The sequence below is a fragment of the Cebidichthys violaceus genome, unplaced genomic scaffold, assembly GCF_023349555.1.
Source record: "Cebidichthys violaceus isolate CVI_PGR_0920_01 unplaced genomic scaffold, fCebVio1.0.p SCAF_49, whole genome shotgun sequence".
Classification (NCBI taxonomy): Eukaryota; Metazoa; Chordata; class Actinopteri; order Perciformes; family Stichaeidae; genus Cebidichthys; species Cebidichthys violaceus.
In genome coordinates this window covers 21971-48253 of record NW_027176694.1, presented here as the reverse complement: position 1 = coordinate 48253, position 26283 = coordinate 21971, and the positions used below count along the sequence as shown (strand labels likewise).

Here is a 26283-nt window from a genome sequence, read left to right as displayed (position 1 = left end):
TGGAGAGAGACATTTCTGTTGAGTTTTTTTTATTTATTTTTTTTTGGCGCGTTGAACACATCAAGCAGAGTGGCATCTAGTTCAATTATACTGGAGAGAAGGCAGACATCTCTACGGCCGATCACTAACACTCTGCAACTCCCACCAGAACTAGATAAATAGCACTATGGCCCTTTTAAAGAACATGTTCCAATCATGGACTATAAGCAGGATATCACCAGGTTGTATATAATGTACATATTGTAAAAAAAAAAAAAAAAACAGGTGCAGCTTTGCATTTTGGAAGATGCATTATTAAGGAAATACAATGTGACAATAAAAATGAATACGCTCATATAGCTCTCTCCATCGGTTCATTTCAGACTATTGGTGCTTCTAACCATCAGGTCTCTACGCGGTTGGCACTCTGAATTACAGATTTGATGACAGTCGTGGGTGAGCCAAAGAGTTCAGCAGCAAGAGGGGGGGGGGGGGGGGAAAAAAAAGAGAGAAGAGTACCGTTTCTCTCACGATCCGACTTTAGTTTGCACCGAATCACATGAAGTCTCACTCCCGTCTCCCACAATCACCGAGTCTCATTTTCTGCCATCGCTAGTCATTTTCCAGCCTCATCAAAACGCCGACGCACGCGTCCCTTCATCGCAGCGGCGGTCTGCTGCGCCGCGTTCCGTTTCTCCGACGCTATCGGAGGAGCGACAGAAAGGCAGTAGAAGTGATGCTTTTGAATTAGTGCTGAGTAATCTGCTGGATAATTCACCTTCTTTCCCATCATAGCTATTAACAGCCCTTTATAAAATACATTCTAGATAAATCCATTCTTTATTCTGAAAATGTGCCATAAATATTCTTTCAGACATGTTTTGGACAGAAGAGGGAAGTGCAGAGGTTGTTTTCTTTCTTTTGGTTAAAGTGTGTGTGTGTGTGTGTGTGTATATATATATATATATATATATATATATATATATATATATATATATATATATATATATATATATATATATATATTTTTTTTTTTTTTTTTTTAAATCAGCACAATGGTGTGTTATCATAACATCATATAGACACTTTTTTTTTTGGAGATATTCTCTGAATGATGACAGACATTCATTTGAACATAAACAGTCTTGGGTCCTGAGCAATGTCACTCATTTGTGTCACTGCTGATGCAGAAAAGTCTTTTTTTATTTTACCTTATTTAAATGTTTAAAAAAATGACATGGTTGTTTATCTGATGAGCTTCAGGCTCTTGACACCGTCAACACAATCTGCAATTTCAAAATGCATGCGAGCCAATGAGAAACCAGTCCTCTATATGTTGGAACAGAACCACATCCTGCACATGTTTTTCAGGCCACCAAAGTGATTCTAGAGGTTTGATGGAAACGTTCGTCAGTGATTTTAGCTTAAAAAAAACAAAAAAAAAAGAAGCTCTTAAACCCTTATAACGGGTTACAAAGTGGACAGTTTGCTTTGAACTCCCGTGAACAATTGAGCAATTCAGTAATGTCCGCTTCCCACAAGTCACTTATTGGTAATGCGATTGGCATGTTGTTCCCGTCTTCTTAGGGGATTTTAATCCCTTCAGGAGTTAGGGATGAATGCCGTCTCAGTCTTTGGGGAAATACAACAGATATGCTGTGTTATTGTGGCATCTGCTTGTTTTGTATTTGAGATTCCTAGAAGCTTGCAGGATAATACGGCTCTCGTATCTCAGGAAAGTATTACTACAAATGAGGTCTCGCAGAAATCCCTGTACACTCCTGTGACGTGACAGGTTCCAGCAGGATCGCTATGAGCGGGTATGTTTTTTTGTGAGCCACGTTTTGCAAATACTGACGGACCAGAGTGTTTGTGTTTTTTTTGTCTGTTTTTTTTGTTTTTGTTTTGTTCCTCTGGTTTTAAACGGCACCTATCCTGTGATGGGGTACTTGTAGAGTCTGTAGGTTCGGGCAGGTGAAGTAAGGAGCCGGGAGGAAGCAAGTCGCTATCCCGTTGGAGGCGAATGGCAGTGTTGGCCCGTAGAAAACCTCCTCCTTCCCCTCTGTGCTCAGATCCAGCACCTGGAAACGGTGAAACATGTATTATTTCGCGTGTGTGTGTGTGTGTGTGTGTGTGTGTGTGTGTGTGTGTGTGTGTGTGTGTGTGTGTGTGTGTGTGTGTGTGTGTGTGTGTGTGTGTGTGTGTGTGTGTGTGTGTGTGTGTGTGTGTGTGACTGGTAGTAGTTCTGAAGGCAGCCTTAAAGCGAATATCTTCAATCAGGCCATTCAACGGTTAATGTGTTGCTGCTTCACTAAACTCGATTAACAGCTCGTTATCGACAGAATACCTAAATTCATATCGCTCTGTGTTGCGAGGCCTGAATGATAAAAAGCTCCATCGCTCACCTGAATGCATGCCAGAGGCTCGTTGGTCCAAATGGAGTATCCTCCAACCACGTAGATCCTGTCGTCGTGGACGGCCACGCCGGACTCGTTTTGACCTGGGGAAGACAAAGAGCCGACACGATGCTTCACTGTGCAAAGCAGAGGGCATTCTGACGGTATGACTTCGGTGTCCTCCCCACCCCCCCTTCTCCCCGGTGGGGGCAGAGCCAGAGAGAGAGATAAATGGGGAAAGATGGGGCGAGGGCGGGGGTGTATGGAGATTGAGCTCCTGTTCTCTTTCCCCGTGACTTTGTCTTAAACTTTAGCAGATATCATAGGAGGAGGAGGAGGAGGAGAGGACAAAAGGGGAAAGTCAGACGGGAGTAGAGGAGGTGGTTGGAATAGTAAAGTCACCTGAACTTTAAACCCTCTGAGCTTTCACTGAAGACATGAATCGACAGAATGTGACCACATCCTACAGCATATGCAATAAGATTGTGCCTCTAGGTCCAGGCAGGTGGAGGTGGTACTCCATCCCACCTCCATCAGCCTGGAGGCTATAGATGCAGGATGCCCACGGGTCATAAGTAGGGACGTATGCGTTTTCACTGCATAGCGTCGCACCGCCTCCTCACAACCAGCAGGGAACGCATTATGAGTTATGGTTTTATCTAATGAGAGGAGGATAAAGCAGAGAGCTTTACTCGACATATGTTTCTAAGCGCCGCATTCAATACATCATTGGAATTAAAAATACACTGTTCGAGATGAATTTGCATTAAAGCCCCTGAAAACGTAGTATTTCTCTGTAACATTAAATATTCACGACTAAGTAAGCTACAGTCAAAGATAAAGTTAGAATAAAATTGATGTATTTAGACTTTAATGCTGAAAAAGTGAGATTATCCACTTCATCAGTGTGTGGGGTCTCTCTCTCTCTCTCTCTCTCTCTCTCTCTCTCTCTCTCTCTCTCTCTCTCTCTCTCTCTCTCTCTGCATCGTTCATAGAAGCTGACTGAGAAAGCATGTTTTCAGGGCCTTTAACAGAACAGTTGACCGGGACTCCATTAACTCCGTTAATATGGTGAAGGTAGAATAGTTAGTTAGAACTCCCTCAAACAACGGCCTCCTGAGGCCAAAAACAACAAATCAGCATAAAAGTTGTGAGCCAGAAAATCAAAGCAAAGAGCTGGAAGACGCTGTAAAGCTCCTTAAAGCTGAGGGGAACTGCAGAGTCAGGTGATAATCACTAGGAACGACCCCTCTTACATACAAATCGTCGTTTGATCCAGAGCTCATAAAAAAAAAAAAAAGAAAAAAAAAGATTGCTTTAAAATATCTCTACTAACCCTAAAAAGGTTGGTTTCGGAGCTAAAGATGTTAAAAGAGCTGCACTTGGCAACCCCCCCCCCCCGTTATCCTCCCCAAATTGCAGTGACATAATGACCATTTGTTTGAATTCCAAGGACTGCAACACCCACAATTTACATAATGTGACAGTTTACACAACGTTGCATGTGGTGATGAGAATCGGCCATTTTTGTTGCGCCCCCCCCCCCCCCCTCTCGGTGGACAAAGCTCTCTTTTAGGCGTAGCTTGTGCAATGTCTCAATTAAGATGGGACAGGACCTTCTTCTCTGTTGCTTCTCCGGGTAAAACAATAGACATGAATGTGTGGAACTGTTCCTTTAAATGACCATATGTGACATCGTGCTAAAGAATAAACAGCCGACTATGTTTGCGTCTACATTACATTGGAAGGGAAGAACGCTCGCAGACCGGAGGGGTTGATTAATTGGTTACTATCGACCGATTGATCATCCCCGGCACACATTTGGAAGTGTATGCGTGGTCGCCCGCGTGTGTGTGTGGGGTGGGGTGTCTTCCCTTCACCCACCCGTGAGGAGGCTGAAGGAGCAGCGCGTCCACTGGTCCAGGTCCATGTTGTAGGAGTCGATGTGGCGGACCAGGATGCGGTCGTTGTTGTAGTCCAGGTCGTTGCCGCCCAACACGTAGAGCTGCCTCCTCACCGCCGCCATGACGTGGTAAACTCGCCTCTGCAACATGGGACTGTGGGCCAGCCACTGGTCCTGAGGAGGAGGAGGTGGTGGAGAGTGGATTAAGAGGGGGGGGGGGGGGGGGGGGGGCAGCAGATGGAGGGGAAGAAAGAAAGGAAGGAAGAAAACGATTCGATGCAGGTGAGATGTGGTATGAGGAGGGAGGGAGAGAGAGAAACGGAGAGGGTGGGATGGGAAAGGAGGATGAATAGGAAGATTAATATTTAAGCATATCCATGCATGGGTAATTGATGTATGCTCAGCGCTGGATAAATAACGTGACACTGGAGCTCTGGTTTCTACTAATGACTTCCCTCCCTATTTCTAATCATATGTTTCAGCCACTCCATTTTACACCGAGGAGCCCTGCTCATTTCACTAAGTGTGTCGAAGCTTATTTTGTGTCTCTGTGTGTATGTGTGTGTGTGTGTGTGTGTGTGTGTGTGTGTGTGATTGAGGCAGAGTGTGTGTGTGTGTGTGTGTGTCTGCTGGGAGCTGACGGGTGGCCATCTGTTGAGGGTAGAGTGGGTGGGGGGTTGCTGTTGCTCTGGCAGGTGAATGTAGATTCATGGCGAATACAAATGAGACGCTCTCCCTCTCGCTCGCCTCTTCCCTCGCTCCTCCACGCCACGACGTGCACAAACACACAGAACCCATATGGATGTGCGCCTCATACGCTTATATAAACACACACACACACACACACACACACTGCATACCTCCGCACTATATACAGCCTCACCAGGACGCAGCCCTCTTTAACAGCTGGCTTATATACGTAACACAAACAGAAGCTGCAGCTACATTCCAGCGCAGACAGCTGTGTGAGTATTGCAAACACAGATATGTTTCATTGTGGTGCCGGTGATTCAAGGCTGCGACCAAATAGATCGGATTGTTTCGCTCCGTATTTACGACGAAAGGTCGTAAACCGTAATATTGGGAGGGTTTCTATTTACGTTTACACATTACAGCACTACAAATCACACATACAGTACTTTACTGTGGGTTGTATTCTAACACAAGCTGTAGAGTTTCACGTTTGTTGTGTAGGTTTTTTTTTTTTTTTCTTCTTCCATTTTCCACGATGCCAATGGTTTCCATATGGTGTGGAAATCAATTAGCAGACTCTTGACACCTGCCTGTCGTGTAATCCATCACAGCCAACAAAGTGTCTGCATTCATTTTCTGGAAAGGGCCATTATTGTTGCATTTATGCTGTTTAAGTGTGGTTGGAGGTTGTTGTTTTTTTTTTTTTTTTTTTGTTTATATAGCCCAAAATCATAAATGTGTCTTCGATGGCTTTAAAATCTGAACACTAGAGGAAACCCTCCATCCTTAAACCCTTTAGTCAGGAAAGGAAAGACTCTCATCAGTGGAGAGACAATAGAGATCAACAGAGGACGGATAGTTAAATCTGTGAATCTGAAGTACAATATCGTTACAGTATTAAGTAAATCAAGTACTTTGCTCACATATCGTTTGTAACACGGTGGGTTACATAACTCAGGAGGAAGCGAGTCTGACAGCGGACTGTACAGAACCAAATTAGCGTGGGAGTTACTGGCACAAATGCACCTACTTGCAAGGAGCATGGAGAAGGGAAAGCAGTCTTAAGGGGTCTTTAAAACTATAGCAACACTTGTAGTGTTGAGAACATCAGACTAACACGTTTGTGACAGACTCTGATGACTGGTAGCGCTGTTGCCGGTTTGCAAGCTGCTCCAAACGTCTGTGGAATGCACGAATAAGACAATGAAAGCGAGAGCGTGCCCTGATCCGACTCCTGATTTTAGACCCCGATGGTGACGACGAGCCGAAACACTTTGGTCCGACAGTAACGCTGTTCTTAATACCGAGTGATACAAGTGCTGCTGGAGATTTGACCCGATGACCCTAATATGTTTAAACCTTTATTAACTGATTTATTTATGTGTAAAGCAGGTAGCAACCTTGAAGTTGCATTCTCTCTAATGGCCATCAGGGGGCGACTCTGTTTGCAAAAAGAAGTCAGGTTGTATAGAAGTCTAGTCTAAAATGACTCTACTTCTCTCTTGATTTATTCCCTCAGTAAACATTGTAAACATGAGTTTATGGTCTCAGTCTCTAGTTTCACGTCTTCTTCAATACAGCATGATGTTCATTTAGTACATTATGGTCCATTTAGAGTCAGACCATAAAGCAGAGTATGCTTTAGGGCGGGGCTACCTCATGGTTGACAGTGTTCGGTTGTACTTGGCTCCACCCTCTCGTGTCACTTGTGGTTGCAAAAAGCCAAGTTGGCGATGGCGAAAATGTCAAAATCAAGGCTGACTTTGTCCACTTCTTATATGCAGTCTCTGCTGATGAGCATGGATTGTACATAAGCGCCGATGAGAGCAGTGAGACTGAACCAAAACAGTAAAAGTTGCAGGCCGTAAAACCGAGACAACGAGCTGAAAAATGCTAAAAGACTCCACAGTACTGTACCGTTAAAGTCACATGACACAAAATCATCCATCGTTAAAATGGAATTATTGATTCAAGCAGCTTTAAAAAACAATACGGTCAGCAGTAACACAATACACTACACTATACAAGTACAAATATGATATAAAAACACACCATATTGTCAGTAAAAAAGGTAAAAGTGTGAGATCGCGTCCCTTCACAGTTACCTGTTCTGGGTCGTACACCATCAGTCGGTTCTGGTACTGAGCCGTGTTTGTCACCCCGCCTGTAACACAAAGGAACAACACCTGTGGCTTTTATCAGAGAGCAAAACATTTCGGTGCATAGAGCAGCGTATTTCTGGACTCCATGTCGAGGGAGTGTCTCAAGGTAAATGTAAAGCGTGTGTGTGTGTGTGAGTGAGTGAGTGAGTGTCTTGAGTCCGTCTCCCTGCGTCGCTCCTGTACCTGAGACCCAGAGCAGGCTGTCGGCCACGCAGCCGGCGTGGCAGGACAGCGAGCGGTCGAAGGGTTGTACAAACATCCATTTGTTCCTCTTGGGGCAGTAGCGCTCCACAGAGGGCAGCACCTGCCTCAGCTCGTTCCTGCCGCCCACTGCGTACAGGTACTGGCCCAGCACGCCCAGGACAAAGTGTTCTCTGCAGGCCTTCATGGGGGCGATCTCGGTCCAGCAGTTCCCCCTGGAGTCGTACCGACAAGCAGTCCTCACGGCACACGTCCTCCCAGTGGCGTGCTCCACCTCCCCGCCCACGACAAACAGGAAGTTCCCCATCACGGCCACGCAGTGGTGGCTGCGCCCGGTGGGCATGGGCGTCAGCTCGCTCCAGTTCGACCCGCCGGCGACGCGCACGTGCTCCTGCGCGGCCGGGTTGAAGTAGCGCAGCTCCCTGACCCTGCTCACCTCCCGCTTGCGCCCGCCGGCTATGTAGAGGGTGAGGGACTGGAAGCGAGGCCTGGTGCGGGCTGACTGGCGGAGGGGCTGGGCGAAGGTGGCGCGGTGGTAGTCCAGGGCCTCCTCCACGAGGGCGGCGGCGGTCGGGCTGGACTGGACCAGGGAGTGGCTGCGGGCGAGGTGGTGCAGCGTGGGGACGTCCATCAGGCCGTAGCGGACGTGTTGGAGCAGATCATCGGCGTACTGGTGGCGGCAGTCGTGGTCCAGCCACAGAACCACCAACTGTATCAGAGGGGGTGCAGAAGAACTGAGTGAGTTGTAGACTCAGCACCTTCACAAAAAAGCGATAAATGGGTCGCATGAAGCTCAAATTCAGTATCCAATCAATTATAATTAAAGAAAAATTGACATCTTTAATGTACAGTTTGCAGGATACATGAAATGATTGTTTCATTATGGGCTTAATGATTTATTGGCTTAAAATGGGATACCCTGTTCTAAATTCTTGGTGCTTTGCCTCTTTTGGTTATTATTGATAAAAACAAGTTGAACCTAATCAATGTGCTTCTTTTCTGCGTGAAGGGAGGGTCAGGAGATAACTTAAAGTTTGAAGCGTATGGTTCAGCCTCCTCTCTAAAAAGACGTTCCATGCAGTCCCTTTTTTAAAAAGGAGACAATCAGTATGAAACGCACGAAAGACCAGAGGAATGAAAACATGAAAACAGGAGAGAGAGAAATGAGCGGAGGCTGCTAATCAGATTTATTTTTCTAGACAACTAGGCTATTAAGGCAAGACCGAGGCCCAGCAGCACACACACACACAAATATTTATTAATCAGCAGCATTCAGTATACACACTGTAAATATCCACAGGCACCTTCCTTTGTTTAATGCAGGCGAACCGGGTTGCAGAGAATTTAATTGAACTTGAGAGCGGTGGAAGGTTATTTAGTTGCGACGAGGTGTGAACGTGGGCGAGATGACTGGAGATCACCGACACCATTACGGGGGAAAACAAAGCGCTTTTTTTTCAAAGTAGAGATGGAGAATTTGGTACAGCAGAATAATGACGGCGGAGAGCGGCAAACATATCGTGTTTTTTTTTTTTTTTTCAGAACCAGGATGACCACGGACAAAAGCAGACGAAATCCACAGCATCACACCAGAAATCAAAACGCAGCATTCGCTGTATGATGTGTAGAGGAAAGACTGAGCGGCGTGCTGAACAGCGTTCCCTTTACTTCCTCTCAATTACGCTCTAAAGGTGTGAATATTCAAGAAACATGCAAGTCAGGATTGTCTTCTTATGCTATCTGTGCCACTCTCCTGTCTCTACCTCCCTTTCTCTATCGCTCACTCCGCCTCTCTCCTCCTCCTTGCTCTGAAGTGACAGTATGTGTGTGTGTTTCTGAGTGAGAGAGCGCGCGTGTGTGTGTGTGTGTGTGTGTGTGTGTGTGTGTGTGTGTGTGCGTGCGTGCACTAGCTGACTGTGAAGGTCACGCCGCATCACGCAACTTCCTCAGGGCACAGAATAAATCAACTCCTTCTCCCTCCTTCCCCTACACAGAGAGAGAGAGAGAGAGAGAGAGAGAGAGAGTCTGTGAAAGGGAGAGAGTCAGACCACAAAAGACAGGGGAAAGAGAGAGTGAGGGTAAGAGATAGTGAGGTAAGGGGAGGGGGGGGGGGGGGCTACAGAGAGGCAGAGCAAAGGATGGCAAGAAAGAGGAAGGGGGGGGGGGAGGAAAAAAAAAAAAACAAAGCCAGAGAAAATGTGATTTCCAGAGCGTGAGAGTCTCTAAGAAAACTCTGAGTGACGATGATTGACTGCCAAGCTATATCGGTCCGGTATTGGCTTGCACATCCACCCCCCCACCCCCTTTCGGACGACGGCCCCCGCTTGCCGTTCGCTTCCGTCTGATGCCCAAATTAACCTTCTGGGCGAAGTGAAGGAGGCCCAAAGCAGCCTAATCAGAGGCTGATTATGGCGGCGGCGGCTGGCTAAAGGGTCAGGGTAATTGTGCCATCAGAGGCCTGATTGTTTTCAATCAGACGGGCGGCCGAGTGACAGCTGGGGGATTGGGGCCCTGATGGAGCCGCGGCGGGCCTAATCAGAGAAGAGAAGGGGAGACAGACAGAGAGAGAGAGAGAGAGGGAGAGAGGGAGAGAGCGGGGAGGGGCAGAAAAAGGGGGGAGGCTGATTGGTGCAAATGAACAGTCAAAACAGTAAGTCTCCACGAACTCCGTGATGCATGTGTCCGTCACACGCGCACGCGGTCGAAAAACGTCCTGTGGCACGTCCTCATCGATACAAACAAACAGTGTGTCCGTGTTTAATTTGTTGCTTATTAGTCCGTGTGGATCGTGTCGTGCATTTCTGTCTGCGGGTCCAGAACAGTTTGGTGTCCACGATGCAATTTGTTCACATTTACAAGCTGAGAGGATCGCAGGCTACACTTTAACACCTTGATAGTGCATCCCCAGCCTCTACTTGTGTGGAAAGACCCATGACCGCACACACACACACACACACACACTCTCACTCTCTCTCTTCCAGTACCTTCCATATCTCCTCCTCGCTCAGTGAGGTGAGGCGGTCGCTCTTCAGCACCTCCCTGAGGAGGCGGTAGGGCAGCTGCAGGGCCTCGTCCTGCCGGCTCTGGCTCAGCTCAGACAGATGCTCCACCAGGAAGCCCACCACGGCCTCCTCCAGGGCGGGGAGGTGGAACAGGTCGGCCACGCGGTACAGCTCCAGGTAGTTCACGCTGCTCAGTTCCTGCAGGGTGAATCCATTAACACACGAATGAACGCGCATATTCACCACAAAGGTTGTACTTGTACTTACAGACAGTAAACGATGACTTTAGCTGGATATTGTGATCTAGTTTGAAGGTATATTCATAATGTATAACAATTTTCTACGATTTAATTTATTTTTTATTTTTATTCTAGCCTTGATTTTGAAAGAATTTGTCACATTTACCAATTATAGATCTCTTCTTCTCGACCCACATAAAAGAGTTGGACATACACACTCATTCCTGATAGGTATGTACATGTGTAAACCACACGTGTGCAGTATGTATTCAGTAACTGTCGGTTCATTTCCATTTCATAGTTAAATGACAACATTACAGATACCAAATGTGGTGACAGTCAGGCAGAAATAAAGGAGAGGAAAGGAGGTAAATAAAAGACTTGTGGAAGAAGACTGCCATCTTCTGGCTGTCCTTCAGCACATGCAGTACAGTACAAACAGGCATCAGCTAGTGCTCAACCTGTGAGCATATGTAATACCTTTATGGATCAACCTCTAAGGGTTTTAAAGTAGATCATTTGCACTGAAAGTCATTTCACTAATATTTTACAGAAATAGCGTAAATATAGTGGGAATTTTATTTTGGAAAAATCTCTGAATCAGGAAATAAAACAAATTAGATTAAAGTTCTTCATTGAATATTACATTGATGATTACACAAATAACAAATTACACACACACACACGTGACTCAAAATGTCTCATTAGAATCACTTCAAATGAAGGACTCAACGCGCCACACACACACAGCCAGTGTAGCATCGATCAGCTATTCAATATTCAATTTACTGAATTCTGCACATCGGAGCAGGAGGCTCCTGATTGGCCGACATATCGGATTTTCAATCAACTGGTGCTGCGTGTATTGGTAAATCAATGTTATTGGTCCGACCTCACCGCCCACTATGCACCCGAACCACATACCGAGTGAAGCGGTCAGCTGGCGTGTGTTATGCAAACAAGCATGTATGCAGATGAACAAACAAAAAGAAGAAAAAAAACACACACAGTCCATGACAATATTCAGGAGTTTTGTGTTTGTTTATAGTGAGGTACAGTCTGGTCACTGCAAACCAATGGAGAGGAAACTTTCGCGACCACCAGATGGCACATTTGAGCTAAGTTGACGTGGATGGGTATAATACAGTATAAAAAACATTACGGTCTGGTGGCAGGGATTCGAGAAGCACAAGATGAAATGTAATTATTACCGTGTGTAATTAAGTGGAACCACTGCAAAATGCATTGGGGGGGGGGGGGGCTCGAGGGGAAAACTGTGCATGAGATTCCTCAGAGTGTCTCTGCTCTGCAACAAACTCAACCCGATTTGTCTGCAGCAGCAGCTTTTTGGCCGCAGACCCAGAGGAACGGAGGCTGACTTTGCCTCTGTTCCAACAGATCCATCTCGGCCTCCGGGGTGAAACGCATTAAACGAGCAGCACGGTGGCCTAGTTCTTCAGGAGATGTGGACTCGGGCACCTTAGCTGACAAGCATCCAACCCCAATAAAGTGTCCTTGGGCGGCACACAGAATCGGACCTGTAGCCTCCCAGTGGGGGAGGATACACACTAGACTATTATTTACAGGAGAGGTTGGTCATTGTTGAATTTAAATGAACGCAACAGTTTCTTTCAACTTTGCAGTGATGTTCGCTTGAGGAAATAAGTCAACATACTGTAGCTGCCAGCCCCCTAGTTTCCAGTCTTTGTGCTAAGCTAAGCTAACTGTCTGCTGGCTCTGTCTTAGTGTTCAGCAAACAAATCTGAGAGCAGTATTGATCCTCTCTCATCTGTCTCTCAGCTAGAAAGCCAATGAGTGCATTTCCTAAAATGTTGAGCTGTTCATTGGGTTGATGTTACTGTCACTGCTATCAGGACGCCATTTGTTTCTTCACTGTTTTTTTAGTTTTTCTATATACAGACATTTTACACACCGATATCTAGGTTATAATCTGGGTTTTGGCGTTTCCAGTTTATCCAGTTTGTGTCCAGGATTGTTCCAGAAAGAAATCTGTACTCTTTGGCCTTTTAAACACCTAATCCGGATTTCTGTCATGGCCTTATATTAAAAATAAAATAATACATAGTATGAGGAAGAAGGTTGTGATGTTGGTACAGATGGCAGCCTTGTTTTATATTAGACGATAAAGATAAAGAGGCCACGTCGGTATGTATTCACCATAATCCCTATGTACGGGGCACTCAGTACCAAAACCTGTACATCCTGGTCCATGCTGCTTAGTTGTTTGTGTGAAGGGGAATACTCGTTGGTGTCTAGTGCAGTTGAGAATTGGATGCTGACACTAATACAGTAAATGTGTGGAATAAGGCATAAATAGAACAGATATTGCACTTCAAGTTAAGTGGCCTATTTGTACAATTTCTTGGTATTCCCTGCAGATAAGATCAAATCATGAGTGGAACTCCATAAGATTTCCATTAATTAACCTGAAAGGACGTGTGTGTGTGTGTGTGTGTGTGTGTGTGTGTGTGTGTGTGTGTGTGTGTGTGTGTGTGTGTGTGTGTGTGTGTGTGTGTGTGTGTGTGTGTGTGTGTGTGTGTGTGTGTGTACCTGGATGAGGTAGTGGGAGCACAGACTGAGGAGCTCCAGCAGCTGCAGGTGGCTGCCTGCAGACAGGACGTCCTGGATCACCGCTGGCTCCAGCAGGATCTGCCCAGAGATGAACAAGTTCATTCACTGCGGTTGGGTTGCGGTTCATTATCAGGCTCATTGCCTAAAAGCATTTAAGTAGTAATAATAATAGTCATAACTTCATGGAAATGTCAAGATAGTTGCGAATCGTTGTTGTTTTTCTCTTAACAATTTCTAGGGTCGGTTGAGACGCCGCCGGTCGGTCCACCACTTCGGTCCAGAGTTAAACATCTCAACATCTGTTGGATGGACATCCATGAGATTTGGTAACTCATTTCCATCGTTTTGCAAGCAAAAACACCAAACGCTATCTGGTTCCAGCTTCTCAAATGAGAGGGGCTGTTGCTTTTCTTTGTCACACATTAAAGTAAAATTAATACTTATTACATATTGTTTCAGGTATTAGGGTTTGGAGAAATTACAATGGACATTTTTTTCAAAATTCTTACATTTTAACTCATTTTTGTCATTGAGCAGTTAGCCTATCTGTAACACGGCACAATATATATAAACAGAAAGTATATTGGGCTGTGTTAAAAGATATCAATACGTTTTGGAAAAACAGCTGTGAAAAACAAAGTGGCAATGTGTTTATTGTAATAGTATGTGCAGTGTGACCTGAGTTTAACCCTACAAGTCACCTGACTAAACCTAAACCAGGCAGTATCCTATATGTCTGTTGTCATTATTCACATTTCCTTTTCTTTTTCAAACACTGAGAATTCTGTCCGTACGCCATGTTACCCAGTATGTTTTAAACGGTGCAGTAGAGACGGGGCGAATGAGTGTGACAGATCGAAGAAATATGCTCCACCAATGTGCTCCATTCACCGTGATCGTCCTCCAAAGCGAAGCAACATATTCCGGCAATTGTTTCGACACCGATTCTGCCCGAAAACGCTTCCCGTCGAGCTGACGGAACAGCAGCTGAAATGATCTGCTGAAAGCCTCCTTCTGTTTCCTCCATATTACCCACCCATATGCAACATAAAGCTCCGTAATACAGCCAACTCGCAGCGCCAGGGAGCACACTGTGTACTCGACGGAGGCTTAACTGCCCATTTTTTTTATTTTGTATTCTATTCCCAGCCCACAAACACAACCACATGGAGTTAAATGTTCTCTGAATCGTTGGAATAATAGCCCAATCAGACTAAACATGCCCCGCGTTACCTCTCACATGGAGGATTCACCTACTCCAAATAAAATGTTTGCTTTTAAAGGGCAGGAACAAACCTTTGATAATCCATTTAGCAGCGTTGCCCTACATAGCCACAGAGCCGTGACTGCATCAGCAGTGAAAGTGTGAAAAAATGACTTCATCATTTGTCTCCCTCGCCTCTCACTATACTGTTGACACAGCAGTGGGCTGGAATATTGTTATTCAGCATTCACGGGTATCTTCTTTTTTTTTTTGTTGTTGTTTTTGCTCAGGCCTCCTCGTTCTTTCTGATTTTTTTGAGAGCACGAAAAGGCAGCTCCTGTTTTTAATCTGGACAGAACAAATCTGGATAGAAAATGTGCTGCTTTCTTTCCCGTGCATGTTTGTCCACTTATTATAACTTATGTAAAAAAAAAAAAAAACACATGTTAGTCAGCATTTGTACTGACTATTTGCCCACTTTAGCATTCATGTATACAGATCATTGGAAATCATCAAGCAATTTGTTTATATGTTCCCTCTTTTTTTTTTCCCCATTTCCTCTCTGCAATTAGCTGCATCTGCACATTTATCCCGCAGAGATAAACTTGTGATCAAGAGCGACAAAGGTTCAATTATCATTTTATTGCTTTTTCTTCTTTGACTCAATCAGCGTCCCGGCAGGCAGCAGCCCAAAATAATAATGTGACCGTAATAACTGTAAGTGAACGGCGCTGTTCTCCTCTCCACTCCAGGGGCCCCGCTCCAGTCAGAGCACTTCAACCTCGCGCGGCACAAGGCGATGTTATAACAGCGCGGCTCTTGTGCAAACTAACGTTTATTGCGCTCGTTACTTGCGCGCTTTCACCTGGGGGGGGGGGAGACGGAAATGAAGGGAGGTAGAGTTTAGACGACTTCTACAAAAGGATCTGACCCGTTGTAGCCTCACATCGCTCTCTCTTAGAATGAAAGATTTACCGTCTGGGGAAAAATAAAAGTCATGTCAGTGGGTGATAACGCTGCATTTGTCATCTTGGCATGCAGTGAAAATGTCATTGAAGTTGACTTCCGGGCTGAGAGCATCGCCCTGACTCGGCCCTGTCGGCCTGTGACATGTGGCTGAAGGATTTTTTAGTAGGTCATTATTCACGGTGTGGGAGATAAGCATATTGCCCTCATCTCATCAGCTATCATCTCCACCGGGCGGACAGAGGCTCTGAGCCAACCAAAGCAGGGCGGCTCGCAAGCCTGCTGTTGACCTACTTACGCTGCCTAACCGGCTCCCTCTTTGCTCATTTCCACTATGGAAATAAAATTAGGAGTAATTACAAAGTTTCCGGCCTCTCGGGTCCGCCGCCTAAGCCGCTAGGCTGCTTATTGGACCGAGCATCGCCGGCAACTGCAAAAAAAAAAAAAAAAAAAGGTTATTAGAAATGATCGCAAACGATTCTTTTGTTGATGGGGCGAGAAGGGCGAGGACAAGTGACCTCACTCGCGCGAAATGTAATACTGTCCTCCTTGAATATAATTGTGTTTCTTGTTTGGATCCCAGAATACCATTCTGCAGTGTGACCACAAAGGGCAGGGGGATGACAGCACCTGCTCACTGCTGGATGACACTGTACCCAGAGGCCGTAGAAGCCCCCGCTGCTGAGATTAAAGTGGTAATCTGCAGATGTCCTGTTCTGATTTATCTCGCGGACATATTTGGCAATGGTGAAAAGTAACTACTGTAATGTGTAACTGTAATGATAATTGCTACTGTAGACATATAGTCAACTGCTTTTTTAGAGGGAAATATGGCATTCCACACGGCTCTCAAAATGGCAACGACTGAGCCGGCGGCTAGCAGCTAACGGCGCGAACAGTGGCAACAGCGCTGAGTGTTTATTAGGGAACAGGGGAACAGGACGGCGTGGGTCGGGACGGCGTGGGTTGGGACGCCGTGGGTCGGGACGCCGTGGGTTGGGACGGCGTGGGTCGGGACGGCGTTATCAGCGGTAACCGCCGTATGAGCGCAGTGGAGAGCGGCGGCGATTAGCTAGCCAGTGGGGCACAACAGAGAGTCTCACCTGCACTAAAATAGCTCGGTTATGTAAACAAAGCAGAGAGAAGATGAGATTATGACACACGGAGAGGGAGAGCTAGCGTTACTACATTCTCTGCCCAGGTAGACATGACTCCACTATGTCTTCACACTGCAAATACTTGTTTTTTTCCTACTATATTAGTGCTCTGAATCCTCTATATGGAACCTTGAAAGATAGAGAGTTTTACATGCAAAACATTCTGCTTATAAAGTAGGCTGCATCGTTGTTAATAAAGATAAATATGTCACAGTAAAACCCTGTGAAAGGGGCTCGTCTGGTCAGCTGTGGCGGCTGTCGCTCGGGCTCACCTGCCCAGTGTAGGCGAAGTCCAAAGCGTGCTTCAGTCCAACGCCGGTCACCCCTTGCAGAGTCACCTCGTCTGCCTCACTCTCCACCATGCACAAGCTGAACATCGCCTGATGACACACAAACATGGAGGTCAACATGGGGGGAACACCAACACAGAGATATACTATCTGGCATTTTCTGTCTTTGGTATAAAAGAAGAAAGAAAAAAAACGACCAACAATCACATTAATGGTCTAATTCAATCCAGCTTTGATCTTCCAGTTCGTCCACGTTGACTCTGTAGGCTGCTCGTATTATATATGTAAGCATTAACAGACTGAGAAATCGGATTTGCATGCTGCACGTGAGGATAAAAACAGCATCGCAGTCCATCTAAACCTGCCAGACGCAACGTCCTCGATCCCTTTCTGTATTGATTAGCCCGCCTTGGCCCCCGGAGGTAAGCAGAAATAAATAGCACAATCAGTACTTTCTGTTACACAGGCCCTCTGTCTTTCTCTTCCTCTGTCCCCCACACACACACACACACACACACACACACACACACACTCGCATGCATGCATGTGCACACCACGCGCTAAAAATCAAAGCGGCGGACGCAGCGTCTACAGTCTGGCCCTGCTGTGTTTCAGTCCAGCTCGCTGCTCGCTAATCAAAGCTATTGACTGGCGTCACACCACGAGGGGATGACAGAGCCATGGATCAGCAGAGCGCACCGGAGGGTTAGGGGGTCAAACGTGGCCACGATAAAGTTCAACTCTACCCGTCTCCTCAAGGTTATGAAGCATTTAGGGGGTTTATTTTCATAACAGAAAGGGGGGTGGGGGGGTGGGGACTCCATAAATTGCTTTTGAAAAGTAAATCCAGCTGCTGTAGACAATTTCTTTCTCCACGGCTCCCCTCGTCTCAGGATAGTGATCTGGCTAGCTTGCAATTCCACATATCTTTTTAATCACAGTGGCAGTTTGTAGCACAGTCACTCCGCACTATCTCTGCTCAGAGGCGGGTGTGTAACAGCGCTAGATGCTCAGCCGGCCCTCGGGCTGGCCGGCCAGCGGAGCAGCTCCTTCCATCACGAGAAACGACATTCACTGCTCCCAAAACTCATCCGATTCCCCATGATTCATAGCGCCCATGAACTTTAACCAAGCGCGCACCCCCCACCACCCAACCCCTCCTCTGACGAATGGCCCCTGTGTATTGTGAGGGCGCTGTGTGAGACAGGGTCGACTTGAGGCCACGCTGAGCTTTAACCAAGGCCTGCGCATCTCTCCTCAGAGCTCGGCCTTGTTGATTCACCGCTGCGCTAATTAAAAATCCAATGGTCCACCGAGCACAGGAGGGCCTGTGGCTAAACCTGGGGTGTGTGCGCGTGTGTGTGTGTGTGTGTGTGTGTGCGCGTGTGTGTATGTATGTATGTGTGTGTCTGTGTATGTATGTGTGTGTGTGATGGTGGCTAAGCTTTATTCAGTGTGTTAAACAGGCAGAAAGTTCAAAACAAAAGTAAATAGAGAAACTTCTGCTTCTGCATGTTTGCTCCTGTTTTGGTGTGTGAGCCTTGAGGCCGAGAGGAAGCACCCTGAGAGTGTTCGCAGAGCTGGTGGCCTCCAGCACCAATGATACATTGAGCCACAGAGACCCCCCCACCCCCCCCCCACCCCTCTCTTGAAGACCAGTGCAGATATCAATGGTTTCTGACTGAAGCTGCTCCTGGTATTTTGTGCCAATATTCTCCATCGTAACAGGAAGAAGGGCTCAGGGTGTGTTCGGAAAAGTAGAATTACAGTGTCACACAGATGCTACTAGTTGCAGCCGTAATATTCTGGTGTGTCTGTGTGTGTGGGCGGATCATTATGTAGCATGTATTACTTCAAGTTCCCTGTTCTTCTAACACGGCCTACCGGGCTGAAACCATCCCGTGCGTTCTCATCTCAGCTAACTTGGCTCTCAGTGTTGATCATATGATTGCACTTATTTAACATTTGTGTTTCAGCACTGCTCTTGTTTCCACAGTCACCGCACTTCCATTACTGTTATACGGCTGGTTATTAACACTGGATTAAGTTAGGTTGTATGTGATGTGGGCACAATCAGTGCGTTCAGTCGTTGTGAAGTCGATTAGAAGCCTGGTGACGTTTGCCAGCCACAACACCTCATTCAAATATTCTATTTCGTAAAAAATTAAACTCTCTTATAAAGTATATTTCATGCTATGGCCAATTGTCACTAAAGGGTTTTATTCTAAGTATATGCACATCCTTACTTACACTTATGTATTACTGTACTTATGATGCAAGTAAATCTTATACATTCAAATGACAAATACCCTCTCGTTTTAAAATCATAAACATTTTTCATTTTGCCTTTAAGAGAAGGAGGCCGCTGAAAACAAGTTCATGAACGGGGTTCGCCCTAAATGGTTATGACCGAGCTAACTGTGGCTAAATCTGCACTATACTGCAAGGATTTATTGCTATGGCAACAGCTCGAGATAACTTTTAAGCCGGCTCTCGACAAACTGTAAAAGCCAGGCTTGTGTCAAATCATCAACAAGGAAATTAAGCTAACTCAAGTATCCCTGTACGTAAAACAGGTCAAGTGTATCCTTGACTTACATCCCAGCCGGTGTTCTGTTTCTGAAATACCGCAAAGAAAACCAGTTGGCATGAACATTTGTTTTTGGTTTTTTTTGTATCCTGCAAATATCTGGAAGGAAAATCCCCAAAATTTCAATTTGCTATGGATCACTGAATGCTGAACGTCTTTCCATTCACGGGCAGATTACCTTCAGGTGAGTCGAATACAAAACGCTGTACCTCGCTCGCAGATTGATGTACAGTGTCGCATTATTAAATCAAGCGACATTAAAAGGCACAGAGGACTGATGGTGGTAATACTGCCCAGTCCATCTCCATGCAGCCCTGTCTTCATAAAGAGGTTAAAGCTATAACAGGGTTCTGTGTAGCGCAGGTTGGACAAACAGCGTCCGGGACAATAATAGCTTTTGATAGGAGTTCTGTCCTGCCTGCAGGGCTAGAAGAAAATATTTCTATGTGTGACAAAAAAAAAAAAAGAAAAGCAAGGAGAGATTCAGTGCGTGTGTGTGTGTTCTTGTGTGACTCTGGTGTGACTGATCTGGACAAATCTCCACGAGGCCGTCCAGACGTCTTGGTAATGTGACGGCATCGGAAGAGGCAGGTGACACATTCAGGACAAGTCTCAGGTAAACAACTCACGCTTGGTCAGGTATTTCATTACAATCCCTCATGTCTGCCGGACTAGATAATGTGTTATTATCACTGCTGCGTGTGTGTGTGTGTGTGTGTGTGTGTGTGTGTGTGTGTGTGTGTGTGTGTGTGTGTGTGTGTGTGTGTGTGTGTGTGTGTGTGTGTGTGTGTGTGTGTGTGTGTGTGTGTGTGAGAGAAAGGAGGCACACAGAGAGAGAGAGAGAGAGAGAGAGAGAGAGAGAGAGAGAAAACACAGTCACTATTCACGACACAAGGCACCTTCATCTCCCCCAGTAAATGAGCTAAATGAAACCCCCAGCGGAGGAGTCGGATGATAAACTGATGAGGATGTTGTTTGGCCCCTGAGAGAGGAACAAGGGAGCAGAGTGACTCTCCCTGCTTACTGTAGCAGGCTGATCTAATAATCCGTGTGCGCTGGAACAACAGTGTTGCTCGGCTCGGCTGGGACCTGAAAGAGCGGCCTCTTTTAGAAGAAAAAAAAAAAAAAAAGAGGGAGAACAAAAAAACGAAGAGGACAAAGACAAAGGAAGGAGAGGACTGCGACTCGCCCACCCTCAACTCTCTGCAGAGAGAAGTAAAAATAACCTACACACACACACACACACACACAGGAGGAGGAATAATCCCTGGGCAACTTGGACATGTTTAATCTGCCGCTCATTTTCAAGAGGGATTATTTTCTGCTTCCTGATCTGCTCGGTGTCCCTAAATCAAATCTCATCGGTGCACTTTTCCCTGTGCGGCCCATCTCAGCAAATCTCCTGTCTGGCTGTCTGACGGCGTGAGCCTACCTACAGATACCTCTGCCGCTTAACGCCGATGATCGGACTGAAGCCGAACACTGGGGATTGCATCCAGGTGCAGGATGGTGAAGGAGGATCTGTGCTGTAGCACTTTTAATCTCGACTGAATAATGTTTCGCCGTCTGTACATGCAAACCTCACCGGTTTCATGGTCTCAGATGTAGTTTTTAAAATTGATTTTCTCCAAGACTTTTCTTTTCTCGGCAGCCTGAGACAGCATTTTCAGTCAAAGCGTTGCACATGCCAAACAAAAGGAGGCGCTTTAATCATGAAGACGGATAATCGAACAGACAAACATTTTCAGAGTACATCGTCACGGTACAGAACTCACCCTGAAGTAATCGCTGCACGCCGCCAGGACGGCTTTGTGGGCGTGGAACTTCTGCTCGCCGGCCACCAGGGTGACGTCGCACAGCAAGCCGTCCTTCCTCTGCTGGTTGAGGGCAGCGAGGACCAAGTCCTGGTGGGACTTTGACTGACAGAGCCTCTGTCCTGTCAGCATCTCCCTACTGCTACACACACACACACACACACACACACACACACACACACACACACACACACACACACACACACTCACATAAGATATGTTGTTAAACTGGAGTTGGACTTCTAGATGAGATAAAGCTCTGGTTCTATTAATAATAATGATAATGATAATAACAAATTGCTATCACTACTTCTACTATATCACTCCTGCTGTTGCTATGACTACTGCTTCTACAAAATTTGTGAATTTGGATATGAAGTTTTCAATAATTCTTATAAAGCTTGACCACTTTGATTGTACGGCAGGAAGACGGTGCATATTTAGGGATGGCAATGTCGGTCGGTCCCCCAATTTAGTTCAGACTGAAAAATATTAAACAATTATTGGATGTATTGCCATGAAATTTGGCTCATTTGTGCTAATTAGTAAATGCTAGCAGGCTAATCTAAGATGGTGAACATTGCATATCTGCTAAAACGACAGCATTAGCATTGCCATGTTGCGCGTGACGTTAGCATTTAGCTAAGTAGGCTGCAGCCTAGCAGAGCTGCTAGCTCTCCGCACTCTTTCCCGCCTCATAGTCCTCAGTTCATTGTAACGCTCGTATTTCAGGGACAGAGCGGTCACTTTTGAAAATGACAGCCTGAGAGTGTGATTAAATGAAGAACTGAGAGTCGAATCTCCAGATACATAATGACTTGTTCACGTTAATGTTTTCATCGCACCAGCAGCGGCCTGTGAAAGTTGTACAGTTTCTATGCACAAGGTGTATAGCTATGAATGTAAATCGTTTAATTATCTTCTTTTTTTATATAGCTGAAATTGCACCAAGAATGCAACTGAATTAATGCAACATAGACAAGTGACACTTTACTAATCTCACATTACTCTTTACTTATGAATGACATTTCCATGATGCCCCAACACTCTTAAAGAACACTTTCTGCCCATTAGCGTGTGTCTCGCTGTTCTCGAGTCAGATTCTTTACGGTGGGCACGACAAGTACCCCGACTACAGGACTGACTGACTGTGTGGACCCATGGAGCAGCAGATACACCCTGTTTTCCAACCCATCTTCAGTCCCTCCCGGCGTACACCCATCCGTCAGCAGCATGGCGCCATGTCCGTCCGAATCCATCTCTGTCCCCTTACAGTTGCAGCCGCCACTCTAAATGCTGCTGTCTGCCAGGAGGCCTGCTCTGTCACCTTCATGGTGACGGCGTGTAAGACAGAGGGAATAATGGGTGTGTGTGGGTGGGTGGGTGGGGGGGTTTGCGTGTGCGCACTATGGGCCAGAGGTAGGATGAATGATGAGTCAGGCTGTTTGCTTGCTGGTTGGACACTGCCGGAGAGAAGGGCCCAGGGAGAAAAGGACAAAATTGCCGTGCTGGATTAGAAGGAAGGGAAATTGCAGGATTTAGGAACTAAGAGAAGCTGTATGGGGATTTGAGGAGGGATGGAAGCCTTGACGATAATGAATATATAGATACAAATATTATTTTATAACGTTCAGTTTGAAGCTGTACTCTATGATGTACCTTGCTGATTTAAAAAAAATCTAGATTGGAACAGCATTAGCCGAGAAAACGTTCCCATAATTCAACCAATAGCCTCTTTATTTCTAGACGAATAACTGTGGTCTCCAAGCTCTGGTCAAGATCATCGTAAATTCTCGGTCTCGAGCCTCCAGAGCGACAGAAGACTTAATCTTTTGTCTGAAATGGTCGTATACGTTTGTGGAATGTGACCTCTGCACTCATTCTAAGCGTTTTTTTGGCAGCAGTGTGGGCTGATGTGAAGCAGCCAGTGGAGCAACTTGGGGTTCAGCATCTCGCTCAAGGACACATCCACACGCAGACAGGAGGAGCCGGGGATCGAACCGCCAACCTTGTGAGTAAACGACGACTCCCCTGACGCTAAGCCGCCCCACACATAATACAACTGTTTCCATAGGCTTAATACTAAGAACTAGAAAACCACTTTAAATCTGCAGTGTGATTACAGCATTGTCAGCAGCGAGCTTTGCTGTCTGTCTTTTCCCTGCTGCCTCTGGAGAGATACATGGCAGCTGATGAAACCCACCAACGAGTTGACCTTCTAACAACTGTTGCCTGGGTAGCCATAGTTTGATAAATCTTGTCCATCTGTGCACACATAAATAAGCCAACACCATTGCACTGGGTAACATGTTTCATGGGCACTGCAGTTTATTTTGAGTCAATCCCATGTGCGCTAGTATATCCACCCCTTTCTGCTGCTGTAAGTACTCACATGTGCACCATACCCACAGCTGAAAATAATCCCCAACAAATATGAAATTATGAATGAGAATAGCCCAGCTGTTTTACATATTTACTTTTTTTTTGTTAAAGTTAATATTCATGACCTGTTTTTTTTTTTAGGTCAGTAGGAATGAATGGGATGGAGCCCTTGTCTAACCTCTATCACACCCAAACAAAAGGTTTGATGACCACAGGGATCTTACATGGATCTTCCTCAGGTTACGGCCTAAAGAACAGTGCTTTCTGCCCCATGAGCAAGCGGCTCTTTCTCTACATTTGCTGACATTTCTCAATGCACTGTGGCTGACTGACATTTCTGTTTGTGCCATAAGCCTTGTAATATGGACGAACCGGGCCACTTACCTGAGGCTGGGTTCAGAAGGCATGTCGCCGGACAACGGAAGAGGAGGAGGAGGTGGTGGTGGAGGTGGAGGAGGAGAGGTGCTATGTGGCTCCTGGGGACTGCGGTCTCCTCGCTGGGAACATGCATCAGCCTGACGGGACAGAACAGCACGTCAGCTTTACTCAGTCCATCCGCGCCACCCAGACGCACTGTGACAGCCTCCTGTGCGACGTGTGAAGGGGATGCAAGCGCCCGTCAAGCCTAATGCTGACTTGTCCCTTTTCCGGCCTTGACTTTGGCAATTCTCAAAGCTGTTCTTCCGAGGCCTTTTCGTGTGACAGCCACAGGCAGCGTATAGACTTCAGAGAAGGGGTAGTAATAAACAAAGCTCAGCACTTCTCCCAACAAGCTGGGAGTCCAAATTACACCGAGTCCCTCTGGTGTAGCTACAACCTTGACATAATGTGCTACACACCTGCATCTGATATCCCTCAAGTCTCCTGCGAGATAATACCCAGAAACTCAGGATGGAAGCAGAGGTCGGCACGGATGCACCGACATCCGAGCTGCTCTGGATACTCTGATTTAAATACTCACTCGCTGTACACAATGAGGCGCCCACGGTGCTCTCATGTGGCTGTTGTATATGAGGAAGCCTGCGTATGTATGCATGTGGTTCACTTTAAGTGTACACAGGCAGGGCTGAGTGTACAACTGGCTGCTCTTGAGTGTAGAGTCCCAGGCGAGATCTAGTTATCGATCTGTTCTCCAGTGACCTTCAGACGGACGGCCGCAGGCAACTGCTGCTGACTGATGAGGGACACAAGGCCCTTAAGGTCCTGAGTCCAAGCCCCTCAGAACACACACGCTGCTCAGGTTTCATAGCTTTGCCTGAAGAAGGTTTTTGGTGGTGTGGTTCTTATAGAGAAATAAAGCAAATGTGCTCGCAATCAAATGTGAGAAGCACACCACTAGTGCAAATCAGGACTAATATGCCACATCTCTGTTCCTCGTTGGTGAGCTCCCTCTATATCTTTGTCTCCATAAATGTCCCCAATAGGCAGCTTATGATTTGCAAATGTCATTATACTCAGCAACATGTCCCACACCGTGGAATTCTTTTGAATTTCTATTTGATACAAACTGAGTAAATGACATCATTTTGGTCAGAGAAAAGATCAAAATGATCCATGAATGTGGATATCTTTAGGATCTGATCATCACAACAAGTGGATCATTGTTTTCTGCTAAAACACTGTAATCTGCTGACTTGAAACCACCACAGTGCTAAATGTCTATTTACGCACGCGAGGCATTTATCCACTAACAGCGCAAAACGAACTAGACTCTCTTGGGGGTGGGGGTGGGGGGGGGGGGGGGGGGGGGGGGGGGGGGGGTGCAAGAGGAGGGAAGGTTTGTGTTGCCAGAGAAGCAGACACCATTAATGCATTTAGCCTAACTGTCACTTTCCAAAAAAGCTCCCCCAGCTGTCAAAAGGTCTCCTAGCAACAGGCCAGCGCCTCGGTCCACAAACTGTGGGGACGGAGAGCAACCTTCAGAATAATCACAATAATCCTGTTGCATCCATCACTTGGCGCAAACAGACAATCCGCACCAAGATCTATACAGAGCACCTTGCGGATTGGCAGGAATTTACTGTATTCGACTCTCCCTCTCTCTCTCTCCCTCTCCTGTCTTAATGTGCCACAAGCTTACGCACCTCATATGAATGTGTTATGATCCAGTCCCGTCCCCCTCCGGCGGCGCCTCCGTAACAAATGTCATCTAATGTCCGAGGTCGGTGTCGGTCTCTTTTTACATCCAGGGCGAGGGGAGAGAAGGGCGCAGCGGCGAGCAGATGCGCTCAGTTATCGCGGACACTTTATTGGTTACACTGTAGCACCTAAATTGTTACATTGTAACCCCGCCTCTACGCGGCGGTCACATGAATGTGGACATAGAGGGGGATGCAGCGCCCCCGGGTGGATAATTGGGACACGGCAAGTCGTGTGAATGGCTGTATGTTTACAGTGTGATCTGTGCCTGCAGGGGACACCAGGGGTCCTCGTAGGATCTCCTACAGTAAACGAGGAATAGTCCCATTGATGCTACTGTAATTAGTGGCTGCTCCACTAATGTCTTATGAGAAAGCAAAGCCTATAATGATGCATTAGCGTTTTATTGTTATCTCCATGCACATTAGGGGGTTTTATATCCATATAGCCCTGGATACTTCACATTTAATCTGTGAGATGTTATCTGTTTAATACTTAAAATAGCCTATTTAGAATTTCATAGCCTGTATCACATTGTGTGGTTGTATTTCATAATGGTATGTATATTGAGTAA

General features: G+C 46.2%; 1 protein-coding gene across 2 annotated transcripts; it reads right to left on the bottom strand.

The window, feature by feature from the left end:
* Window positions 1-1026: 1026 nt before the first annotated feature.
* klhl32 (kelch-like family member 32) lies at window positions 1027-25819 on the bottom strand. Of its 2 annotated transcripts, none has more exons than XM_068730088.1 (11): window positions 25655-25819; window positions 23955-24085; window positions 21150-21330; window positions 16767-16874; window positions 13147-13245; window positions 10319-10534; window positions 7317-8043; window positions 7077-7135; window positions 4260-4452; window positions 2385-2479; window positions 1027-2060 (listed from the first exon to the last, which is right to left on the bottom strand). In XM_068730088.1, the coding sequence occupies exons 2-11, from the start codon at window positions 23975-23977 to the stop codon at window positions 1899-1901; spliced, it is 1863 nt and encodes a 620-aa protein (XP_068586189.1). In that variant the 5' UTR covers window positions 23978-24085; window positions 25655-25819; the 3' UTR covers window positions 1027-1898. The 2 variants fall into 2 exon arrangements, with proteins under 2 accessions (XP_068586189.1, XP_068586190.1); XM_068730089.1 differs by having other exon boundaries at window positions 21150-21327.
* Window positions 25820-26283: the final 464 nt, after the last annotated feature.

What these genes read in the sequence shown, in the direction of transcription:
- klhl32 (XM_068730088.1), bottom strand. Translation starts at nt 23,977, where the DNA reads ATGCCTTCTGAACCCAGCCTCAG. An exon ending in GCTCCCACTACCTCATCCAG is followed by an intron (nt 10,535 to 13,146) that starts GTACACACACAC and finishes TTCACCCTGCAG; the next exon opens with GAACTGAGCAGCGTGAACTA. An exon ending in CTCCTTCAGCCTCCTCACGG is followed by an intron (nt 2,480 to 4,259) that starts GTGGGTGAAGGG and finishes TGTCTTCCCCAG; the next exon opens with GTCAAAACGAGTCCGGCGTG.